The 23953-nt window shown below is 42.6% G+C and overlaps 1 protein-coding gene across 1 annotated transcript in view; it reads right to left on the reverse strand.

The window, feature by feature from the left end:
• Positions 1-12455, reverse strand: part of NFIB (nuclear factor I B) — a 166859-nt gene extending 154404 nt beyond the window's left edge. Inside the window, exon 1 of the mRNA XM_069961970.1 lies at positions 12013-12455. Coding sequence (XP_069818071.1) covers positions 12013-12030 — 18 coding nt within the window. The 5' untranslated portion in view covers positions 12031-12455. The remainder of the gene's footprint in view (positions 1-12012) is intronic.
• Between the last annotated feature and the right edge of the window lie 11498 nt (positions 12456-23953).

Raw genomic sequence — 23953 nt, forward strand, 5'->3', positions numbered from 1 at the left:
CGGGAGGAGGCCGCCTTCTATCCGCCCTGCGCCTCACCTCTGCTCCCCCGCCCCCGTGTCCTCCCTCTCTGCGGTTATCTGGGGTGAGGGGAGCCGGGTGTGGCTGCAGCTGCCTTATTAACTCTTTGGGTACTTCCCAAAACTATGAGGGGAGACAGGTAGGACGGCAGGGAGCCTCACCTGCCCCCTCCTCCTGGGTCACACAGCAGGGAGCCTCACCTGCCCCCTCCTCCTGGGTCACACAGCAGGGAGCCTCACCTGCCCCCTCCTCCTGGGTCACACAGCAGGGAGCCTCACCTGCCCCCTCCTCCTGGGGTCACACAGCAAGGAGCCTCACCTGCACCCTCCTCCTGGGGTCACACAGCAGGGAACCTCACCTGCACCCTCCTCCTGGGGTCACACAGCAGGGAGCCTCACCTGCACCCTCCTCCTGGGTCACACAGCAGGGAGCCTCACCTGCACCCTCCTCCTGGGTCACACAGCAGGGAGCCTCACCTGCCCCCTCCTCCTCGGTCACACAGCAGGGAGCCTCACCTGCACCCTCCTCCTGGGTCACACAGCAGGGAGCCTCACCTGCCCCCTCCTCCTGGGTCACACAGCAGGGAGCCTCACCTGCCCCCTCCTCCTGGGGTCACACAGCAGGGAGCCTCACCTGCACCCTCCTCCTGGGTCACACAGCAGGGAGCCTCACCTGCCCCCTCCTCCTGGGTCACACAGCAGGGAGCCTCACCTGCCCCCTCCTCCTGGGTCACACAGCAGGGAGCCTCACCTGCCCCCTCCTCCTGGGTCACACAGCAGGGAGCCTCACCTGCACCCTCCTCCTGGGTCACACAGCAGGGAGCCTCACCTGCCCCCTCCTCCTGGGGTCACACAGCAGGGAGCCTCACCTGCCCCCTCCTCCTGGGTCACACAGCAGGGAGCCTCACCTGCCCCCTCCTCCTGGGGTCACACAGCAGGGAGCCTCACCTGCCCCCTCCTCCTGGGGTCACACAGCAGGGAGCCTCACCTGCCCCCTCCTCCTGGGGTCACACAGCAGGGAGCCTCACCTGCCCCCTCCTCCTGGGGTCACACAGCAGGGAGCCTCACCTGCACCCCCTTCCTGGGGTCACACAGCAGGGAGCCTCACCTGCCTCCTCCTCCTCCTGGCGTCACACAGCAGGGAGCCTCACCTGCCTCCTCCTCCTCCTTGGGTCACACAGCAGGGAGCCTCACCTGCCTCCTCCTCCTCCTCCTGGGGTCACACAGCAGGGAGCCTCACCTGCACCTTCCTCCTAGGGTCACACAGCACAGCAGGGATCCTCACTTGCCCCCTCCTCCTGGGTCACACAGCAGGGAGCCTCACCTGCCCCCTCCTCCTGAGGTCACACAGCAGGGAGCCTCACCTGCCCCCTCCTCCTGGGGTCACACAGCAGGGAGCCTCACCTGCCCCCTCCTCCTGGGTCACACAGCAGGGAGCCTCACCTGCCCCCTCCTCCTGGGTCACACAGCAGGGAGCCTCACCTGCGCCCTCCTCCTGGGTCACACAGCAGGGAGCCTCACCTGCCCCCTCCTCCTGGGTCACACAGCAGGGAGCCTCACCTGCCCCCTCCTCCTGGGGTGACACCGCAGGAAGCCTCACCCAGCACAGCAGATGGAGCAAAGCCTGGCTCCCAAAGGGTTTAAGTGGGGAGGCTATGCATCCTTTACCCTCTGGCAGCCAAACTGTAAGCAGCTATGTGTGCAAATGCTGCATACTGTAAAAGCAGGACACCTGTCAAAATGATTGGTGTTCTGCTTCTGCCTTTTATTTATTTTGTCTTTCCTTTTTGTTTTTCACATTTGGGTATTCTAATGTTAAATCGGATTCATTAGAGTATGTCAATGAACAGCAGATTTTTAATAAAATTTTCAATGAGGGGTGTGGGGGTGTTTTTATTTTAAAAAATTCTATTTTTTTATGCACTTTACAGGCTTAGCTGTGGAAGCTGTCTTATAAAGATAGATAGATAGATAGATAGATAGATAGATAGATAGATAGATAAAAGGGCAAAAATACCATAGCACACCTAAATGGTCCCTCAGAGACTCAAAATAATGAAAAAATTGCATTAAAAATAGATGAAACAAAGTTACCGTTCCTGTAGTCCATCAGGACAAAATCCATAGAAAAAATGCAAAGGTAACAGCATCAAGGCGTAGATAAAGTGCAAAAAAAGAAGTGTTTATTCCCTCATGGCAATAACATAGCAGCAACGTTTCGACCACAAGGTCTTTCTCAAGCTGATACAATATACACATGAACAGGGTATATATACAACATACAACCAATCACATGTTTAAGCTAGCAAGTAGTTGCCAAGTACATAATTAACTTTATTAACCCTCATCACCAAAAACAGTGTGTCAGTGAACATGATTACTTACATACTAAAAGCAGAAAATACCCCAGGACTTGTACAATGATACAAGTCCTGGGGTATTTTCTGCTTTTAATATGTAAGTAATCAAGTTCACTGACACACTGTTTTTGGTGATGAGGGTTAATAAAGTTAATTATGTACTTGGCAACTACTTGCTAGCTTAAACATGTGATTGGTTGTATGTTGTATATATACCCTGTTCATTTGTATATTGTATCAGCTTGAGAAAGACCTTGTGGTCGAAACGTTGCTGCTATGTTATTGCCATGAGGGAATAAACACTTCTTTTTTTGCACTTTATCTACGCCTTGATGCTGTTACCTTTGCATTTTTTCTATAGATAGATAGAAAGATTACTGTAAGCTGTTAAATGGCTAACAATAACCCCACATTAATATCCTAGTTCACACTGCCGCATGGGTACTGGGAAGAGCCAGGTACTAGTAGTCCCAGAGTTGGGCCCCTGGGCTAAGCAGTAGCAGGCTGGTATTATTAGGCTTTGGAGGGCCAAAATAAATGGCCCTTCCAACCCTGGTATTACTAGGCTGCTGCTGTTTGCCTTTGTACCGAGCTGGTTATGGAAAAGAGGGGGGAAGGGGGGTCTTACATATTAATTATGTTTTATAATTAAAAATTTATTTAAAAAAGCATGTAGGTTTCCCTACTTTTCCATAACTAGCCAGGTAAAGAAACAGCAGCAGCCTAGTAGTACCAGGGTGGGACTGACAATTCATTTTAGGTTTCCCCAGCCCAATAATACTATCCTACAGCTCAGTGACACTTTGGGACTACTGGCACCTGGCTCTACACAGTACCTCTGTGGGGTGAGTACTGGGGTAATAATGCGGGGGTTAGTGTTAGCTATTTTATGGGCTAACACTAAGCCTTGGCTTAGTAATGGATGCTGTCTATGGCTTCCACTACTAAGCCTGTAAAGTGCATTAAAAGGCAATATACACTAGAATTCTTTTTTTATTAAATTAAAAACACCCCTCAACCATTTTATTAAAAATCTGCTTGTCATTGACATAGTCCACTGAATTTGATGTGGTCCTCAGGATACCCAAATCCGAAAAGCAAAAAGGAGACACACAAAAAATAAATAAGAGGCAGGAGCAGAACACCCATCATTTTGACAGGTAGTCTGCACATATAGCTGCTTACAGTTTGTCCCCCTGGGGCCAAACTGTGCTCCATCTCCTGTGCTAAGCACACTGCTCCCGCCCCAGCAAGACAGGAGTTAAATCACCTAACCTCTTTCCAGCATAGCATCCTCATTTAACTCCCTGGGGGCTATACTGTTCTCTGCTTGCTGTGCTAAGTGCTCCAACCCCAGCAAGAAAGAGGTTAAGTGACTTAATTCCTTCCTTGCAGTTGGGAGAGGGGTATACTAAGCCCGATTTATGCCGGGCCCCAGCTCTTGCAGTGTCTGCTGAGACAATCAGTGGCTGAGATAGAACACCGCTGCAGCTGCTTATTGGCTCAGCAGAAACTGTAGCAGTCAATCCAGCTCACAGCAATCTCAAAGTGCTGGAAGAAAGGAGACTTGAGCCAAGCCCAGGATGGTAAGTATGATACTCCTCCAATAGAAAGCGCATCCCAGCAGGGAAGGGGTCACTTAACCACCTTCCTTGCTGGTGCAGATTCAAAGCGAGATTAGTCTGACCGACAGGGGGTTAAGTGCGGATCACTAGATCAGATTGTAACTTCGTTCCGGGTAACCAAACTGAACTATTTTGGTTTAACCTGTCAAACCCAAACCTTAACGAGTCCACTCATCCCTACTAGTTAGGGTGAGTGAAAACACTGAAATATCCTTTCACAGAACTGTGTTCCAGCTGGTGTACACTGAACAGGGACTGGGACTGACAGCCAAAAAGCAAAATCTTAGTAAGTGTCTGTTTGAGGCCATTGGCTGCTTGTGTCCGCTGTTCCCCCTTCTGATTAGTGTGTGATTGTTACTCCGAAGAAATCTGAATCAGAAGAAGGTAAGCCACGCCAAGTCGACCGTGAAACGGTGACTTTTAACCTTAGTGCTGTCCTCATTAAGGAGCGTTCAGACTAGGCCCACTGGATTAAGTGGAGTGGGCTGGGACTGAGAACAAAATCAGCCAGCTGCTGTAATTCTCTTGTGCCTTTCAGACACAGTTTATATAGGGACAAGGCAGCTTGGATTTTTCTGCATTCCTCCATTAACCCAGTCACTGCACTCCAATTTGCACTCGAAATATAAATGGCCTTGCAAAGTTCAATGCAAAGGTAGGCTCTCATCTGTAGGATATGCTTTATATGCCAAGATTATTAATATAATAAGTAGAATTACATGTTTATACAGCATTTACAGCTTGAGTAAAGACAATAGTTTGTCCAGTAAAATCTCAAATTAGTAAGGCACCAAAGCATAAATGCAAACCTAGGCAAGCAAGAGAAGTGAAAAGCTAAAAGGGCATAAAGACATATAGTTTGTGGCTTAACGTAATAATGTGCACTGGAATGTGGCCTTAGTGAACTCCTAGGAACCAGTATGTCAGAAATATATAAAAACAATCAACCAATAGAATATAATAATCAACGGATAGAATATCCACAAAATTCAGTTTTTGCCCATACTTTGGTTGATCTGCAAAATCTTATAATTCCAGAGCCTAACGGTTTCTCCAGGGGGTGGGGTGCAGTTATGTACATGACACCTTTGGAGCCTTCAAAAAGAAATCCCACTAAAAAGTATACCATCATAAGGAAACAGAAATGCACAATCCTATGTCCTGCTTATGTATACTTACCTCTCTCCCCTAAATCTATAATTCTCATTCCAGCTCACCACCACCTCAGTCTGCAGAACCACTGCGGTGACCACATCCACAGCTCAAGGTAAGTGTGGTGACCTCACTATGACTGATGATATACTGGAGACCAGGAAAAGGTAAGTAGGATATAGGTTATGTGTTTAATCGATATTCCTTATGCTAGGGGTGCATATGTACAGCTGTGGTCTAGCAGTCTGCAATGTGTAATTACGTTAGGGACATACATGAGTCCTGGGACTATGGCAGCGAGGCAGTTAATAAACTGATTGCAGGACTGCCTGAAAAAATCAGCTAAGCATTTAGTGACTGAGCTGAAACACAGCTCTCATATCTGAGAGGGGGTGGGGAGGGGAAAGTACAGTTCAATCCAAGAGAGTAACTCTGACTTTGGAGGTAGGGCTTGTCTCTATGCCAAAAATAAAAACAGAGAGAAAGAGAGGCGAGTAGCAGGGAGGGGGGCTAGCACAGTGTTGGAGTAGCTGCAGACTTTCAATTTTTTGTCAGCTTCTCTTTATTCCCCATTGATATTGCATTTCATCGCACACATTTCTTAACTCATAGCTGCCATTCATTGCCAAACCACTAACTTAAAAACACAGAAACTGCAGACCTCTACCATACTGCCAGAATACAACACAGCCCAAATAATTGTGCAGAGGAAGTATACATTACCAGATAACAAAGCATAGTCAAGAAGATATAGTAATCCCAGGAAAATGTCACATAGTAAACAATCCCAAAAAAGTAAAATTTTGCATAGGTGATTTTCACCCTCTGGGCTTGGAGGATGAACCCATCAATAAAGATGTGCAATGCTGCACATATATTCTCCCCGCAGCATCATACATCAGACTATTGGAATACTCTAATAATAAACACTTTAAAAGCCCAGATTTATCATACTGTGTAAAATAGAAACTAGTTGAAACTTCCCATAGCAACCAATCACAGCTCTGCTAGAATAAAAGCTGATCTGTATTTGGTTGCTGTGGGCGGTTTACAGCAGTTTCTGTTTGGCAAACTTTTATAAGTCTGGGCCTTTGACCTCTCAGAATAATACTGCATCTTTGGACTTGAATTATCATATCATTAATATCTAGGCCTTGTGCTTTAGTAAGGTAAAAGTGCACAAATCTGTTCCTGACTAGTTCAAGCAAAGTGCTAAGATCCATGGTTTAAAGTCACAATACCTTAGTGCCAAGGATAGCAATAATAGTGGCTATGCAAAACTGGATATTTGGCCAGAAACACAACCTTAAAGATGGCACTGCTAGGGGTTTTAGACCCAAACTTTTATTATGAGGCACACAACACGTTTCAAAGTCTGAATGACTTCCTAAGGATAATGCTGAGGATTCATTATCCTTAGTAAGAAGTTGTTCCTATTTCGATGCGTTTTGATATGTGTAATAAAAGTTTTTTCTCTTAAATCATCTTCTAGCAGTGCCATCTTTGACATTGTGTTTCCAGATAAAGATCCAATTTTGTGTGTCTACAACACCATCAGGTGAATGATATCACTGTTTTAGTTTATCCCCCACTCTTGTTTTTTCAGGGAGAATTTTCAGCAATAATAGTAGCTACCAATCCATCCCTGTACAAGACACTGTACAATCTTCCTATGCAATAGTAAAAACTCTCTTCTTGTAGAGAAAAAAGGTTATAAACACCTTGCATGAAGAAACCTAAGCTAAGCAGAATATCTGTGTAAGGGCATCAGCTCATTGACTACCATGAAGGCCCTGTTGACAGAGTAGGGTTAAAGTAAAAGCTTCTCTACAAAGGGACAAAGAATGGGCTACATTTAACTGATACAAAAAGCCACAAGAAAATGATGTCTCACCAGTTTTGCACACTACAATCTGTATAGACAGCTTAGCAACCACTCCCATTACATTCATGCACAAGGGCAAAAGAACATCTTTAAACAACGTTTTGACATTCTGAGTTAACATTGTATAGTACATTATGCAGTCATTTCCTAAAGCGGACTGATGAAGATCTGTTACTTCATAGGCCATGCAGAGGCGGCTCCCCACAACCTGGAATCACTACACTTATTAATACCAACCTAAACAACTTTCCCTGAGTAAATAGTTGTTGGCTGGGCACAATGCAAACAATGCAGAAACTGATACATATTTAACTCCACCAAAAGGCTGCGCTTGAATGAATCATTCACAGAGAAGCAGCATGCAGGAGCACATCTCCCAAAATAAATATCAGGGTTTCCTGCGGTGTCATTCACGTCACACAATAGCAAAGACAGCCATGTATACCAGACATGAATGTGGGGTGACATTGATTCAAAAGGAGCATACATAACAATTCTCATAGACAGCTCGTTCCTGTCCCATTCAAGCCTCAGTCTCCTGCATAATAAGCACTTACCTTGATTGAAACATTTAGTTATCCATCTGCATTTCTGGATTAAAGAAACGTCTTCTATACAGCATGACCTAATATGACATTCATTCAGTAGGAGGAAGGGACTGGAGAGACTAGGTGCCATATCCATATTTACCTCTAAGTCCACATTGCTAAGCTCTTGCCATAGAACAACCTTTACAGAGATAAAATAACTTACAACGGCACTTGGTGTTAACAAACCAACACTTTACATTGAAATGTGGAAAAACAGGTACTATATGAAATGTCCTTTATAGACTGTAACAAGTGAGCTGACAGCTAATTTCTGTATTGAGCTATCAGTGTGTGATAGTAAAGGCTCAAAGCCATAGGCTGCACTACTGCTAGGTTCTTGTGATCTCTTCCTTTGCTCTGCCCTTGTTTAGACTCCAGCATACATAACATTGACATTTCAGTCATTTTAGGATGTGGGCATGACTATAGAATGGGATTTCAGTTCTCACCTTTTCACAGGTAGTAGACGTTACACTATGAACGAGCAGTAGTGCAGCTTTGGGTGCAGAGGTATTAATAACAGTTTTCACCCTCATATTACTTTGTTTTAAACATAAGGGGATTGTCTTAATGACTAGGCAGTTCACAAGTATATTTTTATATTACAGTGGTGATGGTGACCAGCAGTATAAGCTAGAGTTGTGTATGTAGGTGATACGCACAGACCACATGTGTACACATGGGAGTATTAAGCATGTCATATCTATAATAGTTATTATGTTCCTGTGATGACCCCATTTATATTATAAGACTCTAGGGTCGGACAATCTTCAATATTAACACTACCCCAACCTGATTCATCCAGAGAAGCTATACATCTCTTTATTTCCCACCATAATAGACTTTATCCCTCAATGATCCTGTACCCAGGGACAGGCCTGTTTACAGGAAGATAGAAAGTTTGGCTTTCTCCTTATGAACTAAATGCAAAAAAGCCATAAAGTTACTGTCATTGCTGAGCACTCTGCTTGTGTTATAAATTTCTTGGCTATTTAGAAATCTGAAGCTCAGTACATTCCCTAAGGTTGAGCCTGTCCCACAGATGAATGGGGTAATTGACTGAAGCAGGGAATAAGTGGGAGGTTTTCTATAACCACAGGATATTCACAACAAGCACTCTGCTCTGGAATACAAACCATACTCATTTTTTACCTTGTCCTTAATGTTGATGCCACTAATCTATAAAAAGAGCCTTCATTTATACTGGGCTCCAGGCCTGGAGTATTTCTTTTCTTTTTAGAACATCTGCTTTGCAATGTTTTTTTTTTTTTTTGTGTGTGATTATGGACTGTGTGGGAGTTTTTCTGGATAGAAAAGAACGTATAAATTGAGTACATATTTGGAATATTACATATATGAGCAGGCTCTGTAGCTTTTGACCCCAAGCTGTTAACTCAGTAAAGCAACCTAATGCAATACATGTTCTGAGATGTGATACAGCCCCCGTAGAAATGTGTGGGACCCAACTGTACCTCTGTTTCCGTCCACTTTCACACACATACATGCAGATGCTTTTTGTAAACAGTCTGTAAATTTCATAAAGCCACAGACCTAATGCATACTTGCTCCTGTTTTATTAACTATATAAAAAAACTGCCTAGATTCTAGGAGAGACTACCTCTGTATGGCACCACATGGAGCCCCAGCACTTCTGTATCACAGTATAATAGTCACACTCTGTGCCGCCATAAGGCCCTGTGCATGCAGCTCTGCATGAGGTCTTGGAATAAAAATTGGGCTAATATTGTAAATGCAAAAAGATTGTAATAATGCCACTATAAAAGACAATTTATAAATTAGTTTGGAAATTGTTCAACAATTTCTATCTTTCTATCCCTCCTTCTAGCCCAACTCAATTGTTCTTCTGGTTTAGCTACATTATGGAATATGCCATATAACAGTGGTTGTTCTCTAGGCCTTCTTCCTGCTACATTGGTTTATTTAACTGACACATGTAGCATTTATGCCACCACAAAGGTGTAGTCCCCTGAGAAGGACTCTGTGGTTTTGTGGTTTTCATTGTGCACGTTGCATTTTTACAGGACGTCAGTCTGCAGACACAGCCACTGGTTTACAAATCTATCATTTACAAGCTGGAACATACAGTTTACCATTATGGCGGTTATTTTGGAGCACAGAAGTTCATTCATTCAAACAAACATTATTTGTCATTTTTCTATGACCCCAGCTACAATTTAGGGGAGTTATACATATGAACATAGTCTTATTGAAAAACCAGATGCAGCGTCATTCTAGTGCTCTGGCTCACAACTCTCTCACTCTGCCGATAAATGCCGAACAAGGCAGATCAATTTGGGGCAGTTAGAGTTAATCTTGTATATCTTGGCGCCTTTTCCTTGCCTGCTACTGTACTTAAAAAGTGCAGATCTTGCCTGTCCTGTCTCAAGTTCAATGGCAGCCTCCTCTACAAGCAGCAGGAGAGGGGGAGGGGGGAGACAGGCATGTTCAGTGCACTAATAATAATTCACATCACGCCACTTCAACTCCTTGTGTCAAAGTAAAGAGGTGGCCCACCCCCTCCAACCTGAAAGTTGCAACTCCTCACAACTCCGGACTGGGTCAAGCACACATGTAGCCAAACACAATGTCCATTAGCTGGGACTGGGGAATACTATGAAGACATTACAGACAATCCAAGGCTTCAAAGCAGTTATTATGTATACAAACTGTGATGACTCCTTTATCTATATACACAATTCTGAAAATATATTTTCTATTGTATCCTTATATTACCAATACATTTGTAAAGTAAATAAAAAATTACTGCAGTTAGGGGAGAGTTCTGTAACCATCCCATCCTGACCACATATCATGCTACAACACTCAAATCACATCCTTTTGAGCACGCTGTGGCAGCAGAGAAGAATACAATATTGACAGTCCCATCACTTGGATAGTTGGTCATAGACATGAGAAATACACCAGCCAACAGGTCCGTCATCCAAGTGTCCACTGGCGATACAAACTATGATTACCAGTAACTAAAAATAAAGTACCATAACTAAACTGGTCATTTGCATATAATGTGACAATGGTAGTAATATATTTTGTCAGTCTACACCTGGTTATAGCAAACGTTATAGAAGACATACTATTTTTAATCATATGCTTATTTATGTGTTGATTTTTCCCCCCTCCTTAATCTCAACCTTATCTTTTCTAATAGGATACAACATACATACCCTACTGCCAAAACTTGCTTACCTGTGCCCCATCATCAAATATAGTACAAAGTGACATACTGAGAATTGCTCATATATGAAATGCATACTGTCAGTAAGAACATAAATTGTCCAGCTCTGGGGTCACCCAGGGACCGAATATTGACACATCACAGTAAAGTATTCCATTTACATACATTACAATGACAGTTTATAAAATATAAGAAAGCATTGTTGTGCAGCTGAAACCCCATGATCAGGATCTACACACATATGACAGTAAAGCATAACAATCCCTAGATTTATATACAAGACTTGCAGCAGCAGCAGCAGCACAGTAACCTACAGAATGCCTAACAGGTGTACAGCAGCAGAAGGGATCATGTTCACCAGGATTTACAGACATGACAAAATCTGCAAACATAAGCCACCAGCAGCACATACACATAGCACATATGGATGGGGATAAAAGTGTGCAAATTTGTCTGAACCATCACTGAGTCATGGTCTGACACTGGCCTTAGGGGGATAGTCCTACTAGGAGGAGAAAAGCATGCCTTCTAGCTAGGAAGCCATAGGCTGGGGAAGCAATGGTTAATCCCTTAGCATAGGTTATCATCCACACTATGTATTTATGGCAGGTATTACCCAGAGATAAGCCACACCTTCACACTCATAGTAAGGGAACTCCAAAGCATAGTACATAGTAAACAATGACATCAAACAAGGGGTTAAACAAGGATAGAGCCACTCCACTCTTCCAGTTCTAGCCTAAACACATGGAGAACACTGCATGCAAACAACAACAGACACAGGTTTAATAGCTGCTACCTAATAATAATAGTAATAATAATAACAACAATCCAAATATGAATAATAAGGTGATGCAGGAAGAGTAGCAGCAGGGTACAGCTCCATGTGTCCTCTGGCAGGGTGAGGTGGGAAGCCTTGCAGCAGGATGGGGGCCAAGTTCAGCACTCTTGGACACCATCTCCATCCTCTGATTGCTGGCACAGACGTGTGACCCACATCCACAGGCTGCCAGGAAGCACAAGGCAAACAAGACACGCCACTTCTAGCTCATCCCACAACAAGTCCCTGCAATCTTATAGCTGCTGTCCCAGCACTCACACACTCCACAGACCTACTATGCATAGGCTTGTCAGAGGGCAGACACGTGTATGGAGGACGTCCACATACCATTGCACTGTACTGCATTAACTTATAGGGCTCCAGCACAGGCACCGCGGTGGCTTCACATGTCTTAGGTGACAGGGAGGGAGTCTCTGGCAGGGGCTGGGGCTTTATTATAAGAGCTGAAAGTCTTATGTAGTAGGCTGCGGCTGCTGTGTGTTCATAGGAGGATGCGTTTTATATCATAGAAATACGTGTGAGAAGAGCAGAGCCGGAAGAAAGAATAAGGTCTTGGCAGAGGGCAGGGTGATGAAGTCAGAGTACAGGCAGAGAGGCAGCCTGAGTGCCAGTGCTGCCAGTGCTGCCAATGCTGCTGTGCCTATAGAGCTGGACTTGCAGTGCTGCACTCCTGGAGGTGGCTTGAACGCGGTCCAGGAGAGGCAGATCCCGTTTTTTTGGAGCTGGGCTGGTCTGTGAGGGCTGTTGGCAGGGTTTTCCTCTCTTTCCCCTGTGTGTCTCCCTGGCCCCCCTGTCAGTCTGGCTCTGCACATCAGGCAGCTCATAGCACACTCAGCTCGGCACTTGGACGACTTCCACTTCTTGCTGATTGGATGGGAAGGCGGCGGCTCCCTGCTCACCCTTCCCACCTTCTCCTCTCCTCCCTGTTCTGCCGGCTCCCCCCTCTCCACTCCAGCTGTCACTGCCCTCCCACCTTCTCCCACAGCTTCCCCTCCATCCTCCCTACTTCACTCCCCTCCTGCAAGATTGCATTCCTGCTCTCTCCTCTCAGATCATTGCCTTTCTCTCACTTTTTTCTAACATTTTCTAGTTTTCTTTCTTTCTTTCTTTCTTTCCTTCTTTCTTCTCTCTTATTTTATAGCTCTAATATAGTATGTATCAATGTACACAAAACATAATAACTCACATCTCTGCCCCACATTTCTAGACCACAACATACTCCAGTCCATGAATTATTTCTATGCTTAGCAGTAGCACTTTAGGATGTATTTCCCAGGCACAGTCATCCAGCTATACATATACATATACAGCTATACATAAACTCCATGCTAGGAGTAAATGGGAGTGATGTGAAGCCTGTAAGATAACTCTTCTGATTAATGGATGGAATTTCCATGTGTTTTCCTACTAAGATTATGGTTAGCACTGGTTATTCTTGCTTGGTTCAATTACAATAATCATTATTATATGGCTTCAGGAAGATAGATAACCACAGCATGTCTTTGCAGTAAGAGCATTTACTTTGCTGGTAAACTTGTTATGTTATTTAACCCTCCCATGCTAGAACTAAATGAAATATTCACTTACTGTACAGAAATCAACAGTTGAACTGATAAATAAAGATGTGTATGTTAAATATTGAATCTGTCCCCTATTCTCCAGACAATTCTTACTAACAATTACAGATAATAACCGCGTATTAAAAGAGGGTTTAAAAAAAAAAAGTCCTGGGTGGTTGCATGTTTCTGCTTGGTAACAATATATGCCTTCCTGTGTAATGTAATCCATCTCTGCCTCCGGCTTAACTTTCCCTTACTGCACCCCTGTCCACTTCTAATTCCCCAAAGTTGGGAAGCTCAGCTCTTGGCTTCCTCCTTGTGGCTATGAAGAATAGGAAGGGGAGGGGAGATTTTTCTAGGGACATAGTTATAGTCTGGAGTAGCCTGCCTGGGAAAAGGAGGGGGAGGGAGGGAGAGAAGCTGTTCTCCATATTTATGAGCAGGCAACCAATAGACAAGAGAAGTGTACAGCTAAAAGTCTAGTCTGCTGAGAGACCCAGACAGGTCAAAGGACCCTGAAATCAGCACATGATGCCAATTGAATCAATCCCTTTTTCTAGCAGAATGTGTCTGGCACGTCAGTGTCTGTAGCTCTGAGAGCACAGCTCAGTGTTTTAGGCTTTCTCTGGGAGAGGCTGGGAGAGGCCCTGAAGATAGCTGTTCTTGCAACAAATTACAAATTCAGTGCTGAAAGATCAAATACTTACAGTATCAATCCAAGATAGTTTTCCCAATTTTAGTATCATACGGTATCTATTTGCTACATTTGCATGCATTGTACTCTCTTATAATAGTTGTCATAATAACACACTTTTTAACATAACACCAACATATAACAAATCAGAAAACATAAAAACGATAAATAAAAAGTGGAATGTAAATATTTCTGCTTGAACCTATTACCCAACCAGTATCTGTATCAACAAATAGACTTTTATAGAGAAATGCAAGGTTCGCTGTAATGAGGTAAAAGACAATGTTCAGTTGTCCCTGATATTTGTAGGTTCAGTTTATTTCTTATTTTTTCACAATGCTAGGGGTATGTGTGAGAAGTTCCTCACATATGCCCTGAATCTATCCATAGGGCCCTATTTACCCACAGATGGCAAAAGACAGTATGGCAGCTGTATGTTAGCAGACCTTATTCATTGTATCGGAAGGTGCAATCTGTTGCATCTTCCTATACAGAAAAATATATACCATACATATACTATTTTTTGCAATGAAATATACCTGACATACAATGTAAGGCTCAAATATTATGTAAATAGAACTTTATAACAAGCAGATCGTGGCAGCATTGAGGGAGTAATAATCTGAGACACTGCCCTGCACTGTACTGAAAAATAGGCCTAAGCAGTCTACTCAATATCACGGGCAAAAAGACAGTGTGCCAGCTCACTCTATTCTGAAGTAACAGGCCGGAAGAAGAACCAAGGTTTGATGAATTATTCTTTTTTTTTATTTTTTATTTTAAACCACGCCACATCAATGCAACATGGCACAGCACAAAGAGAACAGCCTCACTACTATAGCAAAGCTACCAGCCATGAGTGAAACAACACAGATGCTCCTGTCTTGGCAGTGTGCAGCTGGTGTCATTTAGCTCTAGCCTTTTTTTTTTTATTGCAGATTTAAAGGAGACGTCCCATAAAATAAAATAAAAAGCATGAAGGCAGGGGGTGCGGGAACATAATAAAGCAAGTATACTTGCCTATCCCTGTGCCCCATTGGGCTACCCCCAGGTCTAGCTAATAGCCGCCAGCCTCCTAAAGCACTTCCAGCTGTAATGTCACATACCAGGCTGATCAATTGCCTGCTCAGCCAATCAGTGACTGGGACGCTACACTGGGCCGTGACATTGCAGCAAGAGAAATCAGGTACGTGATGGTACCTCGATTTCAGCTGAAAATGACAGGCGGTGGCTGTCAGCAAGACCTGGGAGTGACGCTATGGAAGCTCAAAGACTGGTAAGTATAGGTTGTTTATTAAATTCCCGCACCCCCCTGCCTGTCTACCTTTTTCATTTTCATGGGACTTCTCTTTTAATGCCTTGAAGGGCCATTCCAGAGAAACAAATATCTTCAAATGAGCTACTGCCAGAAGTTATTTATACAAATTTGAGAATGACCTCTTTTCAGGCCTTTCTTCTATTATCAGCTGCTATATTCACTGGATGAAGTCATATAGCTCTATTCAAATCTGACAGTGCTCCCTGCTGCCACCTCTGTCCACGTTTGAAACTGTCCAGAGCAGGAGAATGAACAGGTTTGCTCTGAACAGCTCCTAACGTGGACAGAAGAGGCAGCAGGGGCACTGTGTCACATTGGAAAGAACAACATTACCTCCTCCAGGGCATACAGCGGCTGATAAGTAATTTTTTAAACAGAGTAAAATTGATGAAAATGCATTAATTTCAACCACAATGATCATTCGTCAAATAAAATTGTAGCCTATAAATGGCCCGGTTATGATCTCCTGCAAAGAAATTGGCTGTTTTTGAAACTTTGGTCATGCTCCGTCAGATCAAACTGGCAAACAGAATTGGTCCATTGCACTCACCAATGCCTTTCTTGTCCTTCATTAATGGTTCATAGTGGGTATTAACAGTTGTGGGAAAAACACAGAGTAATATTAGCTTACAGCTGTTTTATGTCCCTGGCCTAGAGAAAGCGTCTGAGAATGCAAAATGGTCCTAGACTGATATTACTCCAACAACTCTATTGCTTGTCTTACTCCAACAACTCTATTGCTTGTGTTACTCCAATAACTCTATTGCTTGTGTTACTCCAACATCTCTATTGCTTGTGTTACTCCAATAACTCTATTGCTTGTGTTACTCCAACAACTCTATTGCTTGTGTTACTCCAATAACTCTATTGCTTGTGTTACTCCAACAAATCTATTGCTTGTGTTACTCCAATGACTCTATTGCTTGTGTTACTCCAATGACTCTATTGCTTGTGTTACTCCAATAACTCTATTGCTTGTGTTACTCCAACATCTCTATTGCTTGTGTTACTCCAACAAATCTATTGCTTGTGTTACTCCAACAACTCTATTGCTTGTGTTACTCCAACAACTCTATTGCTTGTGTTACTCCAACAACTCTATTGCTTGTGTTACTCCAATGACTCTATTGCTTGTGTTACTCCAATAACTCTATTACTTGTGTTACTCCAACATCTCTATTGCTTGTGTTACTCCAACAAATCTATTGCTTGTGTTACTCCAACAACTCTATTGCTTGTGTTACTCCAACAACTCTATTGCTTGTGTTACTCCAATAACTCTATTGCTTGTGTTACTCCAACAAATCTATTGCTTGTGTTACTCCAATAACTCTATTGCTTGTGTTACTCCAACAACTCTATTGCTTGTGCTACTCCAACAACTCTATTGCTTGTGTTACTCCAATAACTCTATTGCTTGTGTTACTCCAACAACTCTATTGCTTGTGTTACTCCAATAACTCTATTGCTTGTGTTACTCCAACAAATCTATTGCTTGTGTTACTCCAATAATGCTATTGCTTGTGTTACTCCAATAACTCTATTGCTTGTGTTACTCCAACATCTCTATTGCTTGTGTTACTCCAACAAATCTATTGCTTGTGTTACTCCAATAACTCTATTGCTTGTGTTACTCCAACATCTCTATTGCTTGTGTTACTCCAACATCTCTATTGCTTGTGTTACTCCAACAAATCTATTGCTTGTGTTACTCCAACAACTCTATTGCTTGTGTTACTCCAACAACTCTATTGCTTGTGTTACTCCAATAACTCTATTGCTTGTATTACTCCAACAAATCTATTGCTTGTGTTACTCCAATAATGCTATTGCTTGTGTTACTCCAACAAATCTATTGCTTGTGTTACTCCAACAACTCTATTGCTTGTGTTACTACAGTAACTCTATTGCTTGTGTTACTCCAACAACTGTTAAAGCAATACAATGATTGATGAGTGCCAGCTATGGCAGCCAGTTGTGTTTACCAGTCTGATTTTTGTTTATACCTCTATAAGGGTACAAACACACTGGGTGTACACTCTATGGGCAGACAAACTCGCAGCAGGATTGACATCCCGCTGCGAGTTTTTCAACAGCCCTCCCCGTTAACCCTCCCGGCCGCCGGAGCATAAACATCACCTGGTCCCAGCTGTGGCTTGCTTCGGGGGTTCCCATCAGGTCCTGCTCGGCCAATCAGTGCGCTGCCCCGCCGCAGCGCACTGATTGGCTGAGTGGGACGTGAAGATGCCGGGACCCCCAAAGCAAGCTGGACCGCGGAGCAGGTGAAGTGTACGCTCCGGCAGCGGGGGGTTAACGGGGCGGGCTTCTGACAAACTCCTAGCGGGATGTCCATCCTGTTGCGAGTTTGTTTGCCCATAAAGTGTACAGGGTAGGGATCCGCAGCGGGTCTCGCTGCAAATTTGCAGCGAGAAATCCACTGCGGATACACCTAGTGTGTTTATACCCTAAGTCTAATAACAACTATCTTAGAGCCAATTATTAAAAACATTACTATTATTTATTCTAGCAGTTGAATTATACCAGCATATATAGTAGCCTTTAACAGGTGACGACATAACTATCTGATTGATAACCAGTACAGCCTCTTGACTACCTGTCCTACCTGCTGACGCCACTGCAAGCTGCTGCATCCCGCTGCCTCCAGGTGAGTGGGGAGATTACTGCACGTGTGTGTGTGGCCGTCTCTATTCATCTCTTTGGGAGTCTTAGGAAACAGCCAGACTTGCAGAGATTGGGCACATATATATCACACATTTATGAGATATCCCAGAGGATATGTTTATGCATGCAATGCATTTACAGTTCTCGACATATTGTTTATAGAGTTATCCAGAATATAATAAAGAAGATGTCCAACCATTAACACTTATAACCTAACCACAGCATTGGGAATAAGTCTATAATAGCGTGGGTCTTATTGCTGGAAGAGCTCAGCTAACTTTGGCAGCTCCCATGGACAATGAATAGAATGGCAGTGAGAACATGCAGCCATGCAACCACAGCACCGTTTTGGCAGAAGGCACTGAACCCTCTTCTCAACCCTCTTGTAGGGGGTTGTACTAGTCAAACTTCTTCCTTGTTCCTGGTCCTTTTTGCTTTCAGAGACACAATGTCATGTGATCATTACAATTTATGTTTTGTTCATAGTTAAGTCAGGGTGCACAGACATCACGCCAACCTAACATAGAGAACCATAAACTGGCAGGAAGCTGAGGCACATGAACAGAGCAAAACCAATAAGGTAAATAGACTACAAAGTTTTGAAACTTTCAGTTTTCACACTATATTTCTGGGCAGGCCCATACATTACCTTTGAATGGTTTTCATCATAATTACCTTTCATAGCATTTTAGCAAACTTACTTGGCTTTACCTACAGTATATACCCCTTTCATTTCAGACGAGGATAACCACATATACATAATTATACGTCTACTGAAAACACGACCGGTGTCCCCTCCTATTTCAGGCTTATTTATTATATTATAATTTTCTCACTTTTATGGCATGTCTAACTGATGCCATTAAATGACCTAATGTGACGGCATTTTGAATGTTGCTAAAGGAAATGTAGAAACAAAGCTAAGTTGGGACAATTCATCTAAATATATTATGTGAATAGAATTTGCTGAATGATTTCAAAACTGTTCTGCAGCATCAAAAATGGATGTTTAAAAACACGTATAGCCACCATGCAGAACATAATATATGTACATCTTACCTCAGCTTAAACATTACTACTTCTTTTTTCTGATACTTTCTTAAAAGACTGTTGATTGTGATTGTAGTAACCCACAGTGAAAATCCTCACTTTGGAACATTGGTCAAAGGTTCTTAGTGGGCTCTAAGAATTGGAAATTAAACCTCTGCCATCTACATGGATTACTTCTTACCTGTTCCAAGCACTTATAGAAATATACCCATTACAAAATAGAGTTCATGTGATTACTTTTGTGAACAGGCAGCAGGATATTATTTTGTACAATGTGCAAATGCACATAAAATATTCACTTTACAGCACATGACAATAGAATTGTTATTTGAATGAGGAGGTATAACAGTGGTGTCCAGGCCCATATTTGTTCACCATGGCCAGCACAATGAGTAGTGGTTTAGATGCCAGCTTAAATAATACCAAGAGGAATTAATCAACACCAACATTTTATATACTGGTCTTACAGAAAAGTGCACTGGAGCAAGATGTGACACAAGCTTCCTAATTGGAGATGAGTGAATCTCAAGCACGTTCTGTTATGTTAGAAAACTGTCATATATAGCCTGATAGTCCTCCATATGACTGCTGTATATTCTTAGGAGCTTTCTGGAGGGTGCACTCCACATTTATTCAACCAGGAAAGATTTTAGTGCCAGAAACTCAAACCTCAGCTATGTGACAACAAATTTACCTATCATAGTAGGAAGTATAGACTAGATTTTAATAGAGTGGCTATCTACTTGGTAGGGAGTCTTTTTTTTCAGGGAGTCTTCTGACAAAAAATATTTACCAAGTAGTATAGCCCCTTTATTTGATCCTTACATTCAATGAAGTAATCCTAACAATATTTAATTTTCATAAGATTATCTTAAGGCTATATTCACACTACGTAAAACTACGGCCGTAGTTCTCGTCGCAAAACTACGGCCGTAGTTTTGCGGGGTGGAACATAACCTTACTTTCAATGGGATCCCGGCCGGAGCGTACACACATCGTATACGGTCCGGCCGGGATCTATGCGGCGCCGCAAATAACTGACAGGTCAGTTTTCTGCGCCCGGAATTCAGTGAATTCCGGCAGCAGAAAGACCTGTCAGTTCACACAGTGAAGCGAGCGGCTCTAGCCGCTTGCTTCACTGTGGGCTATGGGAAGCTCTAATGCAGGCACACACTAATGCGCCCGCATCAGAGCTCCGCGGATGGAAGATAATTCGGCCGGTACCAAAGTACCGGCCGAGATGATTCGGCCAGAGACCGGCCGTTCCGTCACCCGGCCGGGGTCATGGAACGGCCGGTCTCTTACGTAGTGTGAACATAGCCTAAGGTTGTATTACATGGCACAATTAAGAGGAAGAAGCAAGCGCCAACCTTTAAGGTCAGAGCTCGCTTCCTCCTCTTCTTTACTCTCTGCCTGCCAGCTAGCGCAGGGGGAGCTGTGGGAGGGGCTGTCCAGACAATTTTTAAATCATCCGGGCTGCCTATTGTAGTCAGCGGAGCAAACATCGCTGTCATTATCAGGATTTAACCTGTTGAAAGACCACGATCAGCCGACATCATGCATGTCAGCTGATCGTTGTCTTTTACCAGGCACTATTACACCAAATGATTATCGGCCGGAACGGCAAGGTACAGCCAATAATCGTTTGGTGTAATAGGGCCCTTACACTTAAGATAAAAGCTGAAACTGCTGACTATGTCTGACAATGACCTTGTGTATATGGGCTTATTGGCAATCTTGAAACAATAGATGCTGGGGAGAACAATACGCAAAATTCTCGTGCATTCTTAGGCCCCGTTCCCACTGAGCAAACTAGCGGAATTCATGTTCATTCTTCAGCGCGGACAGGGCAGGAGCGCGCGCCTCCCATAGACTCCCATTATGAGCAGGAGGCTAACGGCATTCCACTAGTTTTGCTCAGTGGGAACGGGGCTTTAGTGTATGGACTAGTTGGGAGAAGTAGCTCTCAGACCAACAAATATATTTAATCTCTTACCTGCCTTAGCTGCAGTGTACTTTAGATACAGTTCCTTGATGACCCTACAACGTGGACTGTATGTATTTGATTATACAGTCCACACAGTGATTTTGCATTTGCAGTGGGGCTCTTGGTGTGGAGACATTAAAAATGACTGTTTTATGGAACACATGAAGTATTGATAGTTATGGTTAACTATGATAAGTTATAAATAAAGGAGATCCAGAAAATGAGCAGATGTGCGGTGTTATACCTGTCATTAAACTCCAGACTCCTATCTCTATTACAGAATTTAGATTTGTATTCAACTTTTTGTCTCATTTCACAGTGAAAACTGTTAATAATGAAATGATTGGCATGATTGACTCTAATAAAAGCTCCATCAAGTCGGGAAGTATCTAAATAACAGGATTTTCAAAACATCATCATGTAGTTTAGACACTGGTATTTTATGGAGACATTATTATAATCTAGTTGTCTATTAAAATGCATGCATAGCAAAAAAAGAAAATGAAATGAAAAGCCAATGTAAAAATTGATATCACCATTAGGCCATGTTCATGTTGTTGCAACGGCCGTGATTGGTACAGAACTTATGTTGTGCTGCAGGCCGAGGGAATCCCGGCCGGAGTGTACTGTATACACATGGTATACACTCCGTCCGGGATCCCTAGCGGCGCCGTAGAAAACTGACATGTCAGTTTTCTGCGGCCGCTATTCATTGAATAGCGCCCGAGGAAAGCCCTGTCAGTGCACACTATGGAGCGTGCGGCTCCGACCGCATGCTCCATAGTGTGCAGTGGGGAGTTCTGATGCGGGGGCGCTCTGATGCGCCCACATCAGAACTTAGCGGCTCAAAAGATCTTTTCTGAGACCAGCCGTTCCGTGACCCGGCCGGGTCACACAACGACCGGTCTCATACCATATGTGAACATAGCCTTATCCCATAGAGTTTTCTAATGCCACAAATATGCAACAAAAAGCTAAACTTGTACAAGAAAGAATGTTTCACTACACAGTATCTTTAGAAAAATGTTGGAGATTGGAAATAACTTTGTAACATTGATACTTCCCTGGGTCTTACAAAATATGGGAATAAATAGTTCCACTCATTCTCTTAAACTGGGGTTATGACCTGTCTGCTGGAAAATACCCATAAAAAGCTGACATTTAAAGATATAAAAAAATACTTTCTTTTTCATATGCAGCTCTTTGTGTTATGACATATTGCTATAAACTGTTAGCGAACAAAACCAAAATAAAAATCTTTGAAGTGGATTTTAGTATGTTGCTAGCAGTGACAAGTCTATAACAGGAATTGAAGGGAATCTGCCCTCAGTTTAATGCTGCCAGACCAACAAGTAGCATAAAAAAAGGACTGGATCCTTTATCAATATGAAACACTGCTGCTTAAAGGAGGAGTCCCACCAAATTAAAAAAAGTCAGGAAGTCAGGGAAGTGTGGGAAAATAATAAACAAAGTAAACTTACCCGTCTTCGCGCCTCGGTGCGCAGCTCTTGGGTCCCATTGACTCAGCGGACAATCACTCAGCCAAGCCGTGATGCTGCAGCTGGAAGGGCCAGGTACGGACGCACGGGGAGGGTAAGTGTGAACATAGCCTTATATAGGACACCATAGCTCTGTTTAGTGTAGCCATTGAACGCCAGCAGCCAGGGAGCATCCACATCTAGAAGGCATAATTTTTTCGCTTTTACGGGTTTTATTTGGTGTTTAACCAAACAGACTACTTCTTTACAGTAGAAACCAAGGACAGAGTTGTCACTTAAAGGATTATTAGGATAATTCATGCAGCATTGCACCATATCATTTTTGCAACTTTTGGCTCATATTATCAATACGCTATTACCCATGTTAATTTCTTTTTGTATTTTGTCATATGCTATGTGTATGTATTTGCACGCTTAATGTTAATGAAGACTTACCGTGAGATGTGATAGAGACGTATATTGGAGCGAAGGTGGTTGTATTATGGTTTGAAAAAAAATTGGCTCAAAAACAAGAAAGTATTTAACCATTTCAAAATGACAGTCATTCAACTGCAATTACTACCATGTATTGTATCTATCCTAATGAGGTGCTAATTATACAGGTTGTTGAGTCTAGTCGACTCTTGTTTTATAAGTCTGACTTGTAATTGTTATGTAAATTAGTATTTAGTAGTACTTTGTCACCCATGCCCAAATCTGTACATGTACAAGGGTAAAAAGATTTATTCCCACATAGCTAATAGGACAACATACTGGGACTCTGGGATGGGAGTATTCATTACCATTCCTTTCATGAATGTGGAATGTAAGAAAGTTAGTAATTGCGTATCTCATATACTGTATATCTGACCATTTATTCACAATCAGTGACATACGTTAGATGCTTTCTCCAAATAAAAAAAACTGCATTATTTCAATGGGTGAATAACTGAACAGCAAAATATATAATATTAAATAAATAAGGTATTTGGGTAAATGTGACTTATCTTGAAAAGAAATACAATTTAACCGCATTAAGATATTTTAAATTCTAGGTTGTTTCTGTTTCTGTTCCCTACTCTGTTTTTCCTCCTTCTCTAAAAGTCATATTAGGACTAGTTTGTGTGGGACTGGTTACATTTATATCTTTGATTTTACCACAAAATATACGGTGAAGCTGATAAAAATTATTTGTGGGGTAAAATAAAAAATGGAAAATTTGGAATTTGGAATTTTTGGAATTTGGAATTTGGAAAATTTGGAATAGGTAGGACCTTTTTCTATCACTATATATCTACACATGGTGATACCAAACAAGTTACCTTTTGTAGAATTTTGACATTTTTATTTGCAAAATGGGAAAAGGGGGTGATTTACAATTTTATTGAGAACTCTTTTAATTTATTTTTTTCATTTATTATTATTTTTTTTTTTGCATTATAGGGGACTTTTATAAGCAATCATTTGATTGATTTTCCAACTCAATGTAGTGTTTTTTAC

Source organism: Dendropsophus ebraccatus, chromosome 3 (genome assembly GCF_027789765.1).
Source record: "Dendropsophus ebraccatus isolate aDenEbr1 chromosome 3, aDenEbr1.pat, whole genome shotgun sequence".
Classification (NCBI taxonomy): domain Eukaryota; kingdom Metazoa; phylum Chordata; class Amphibia; order Anura; family Hylidae; genus Dendropsophus; species Dendropsophus ebraccatus.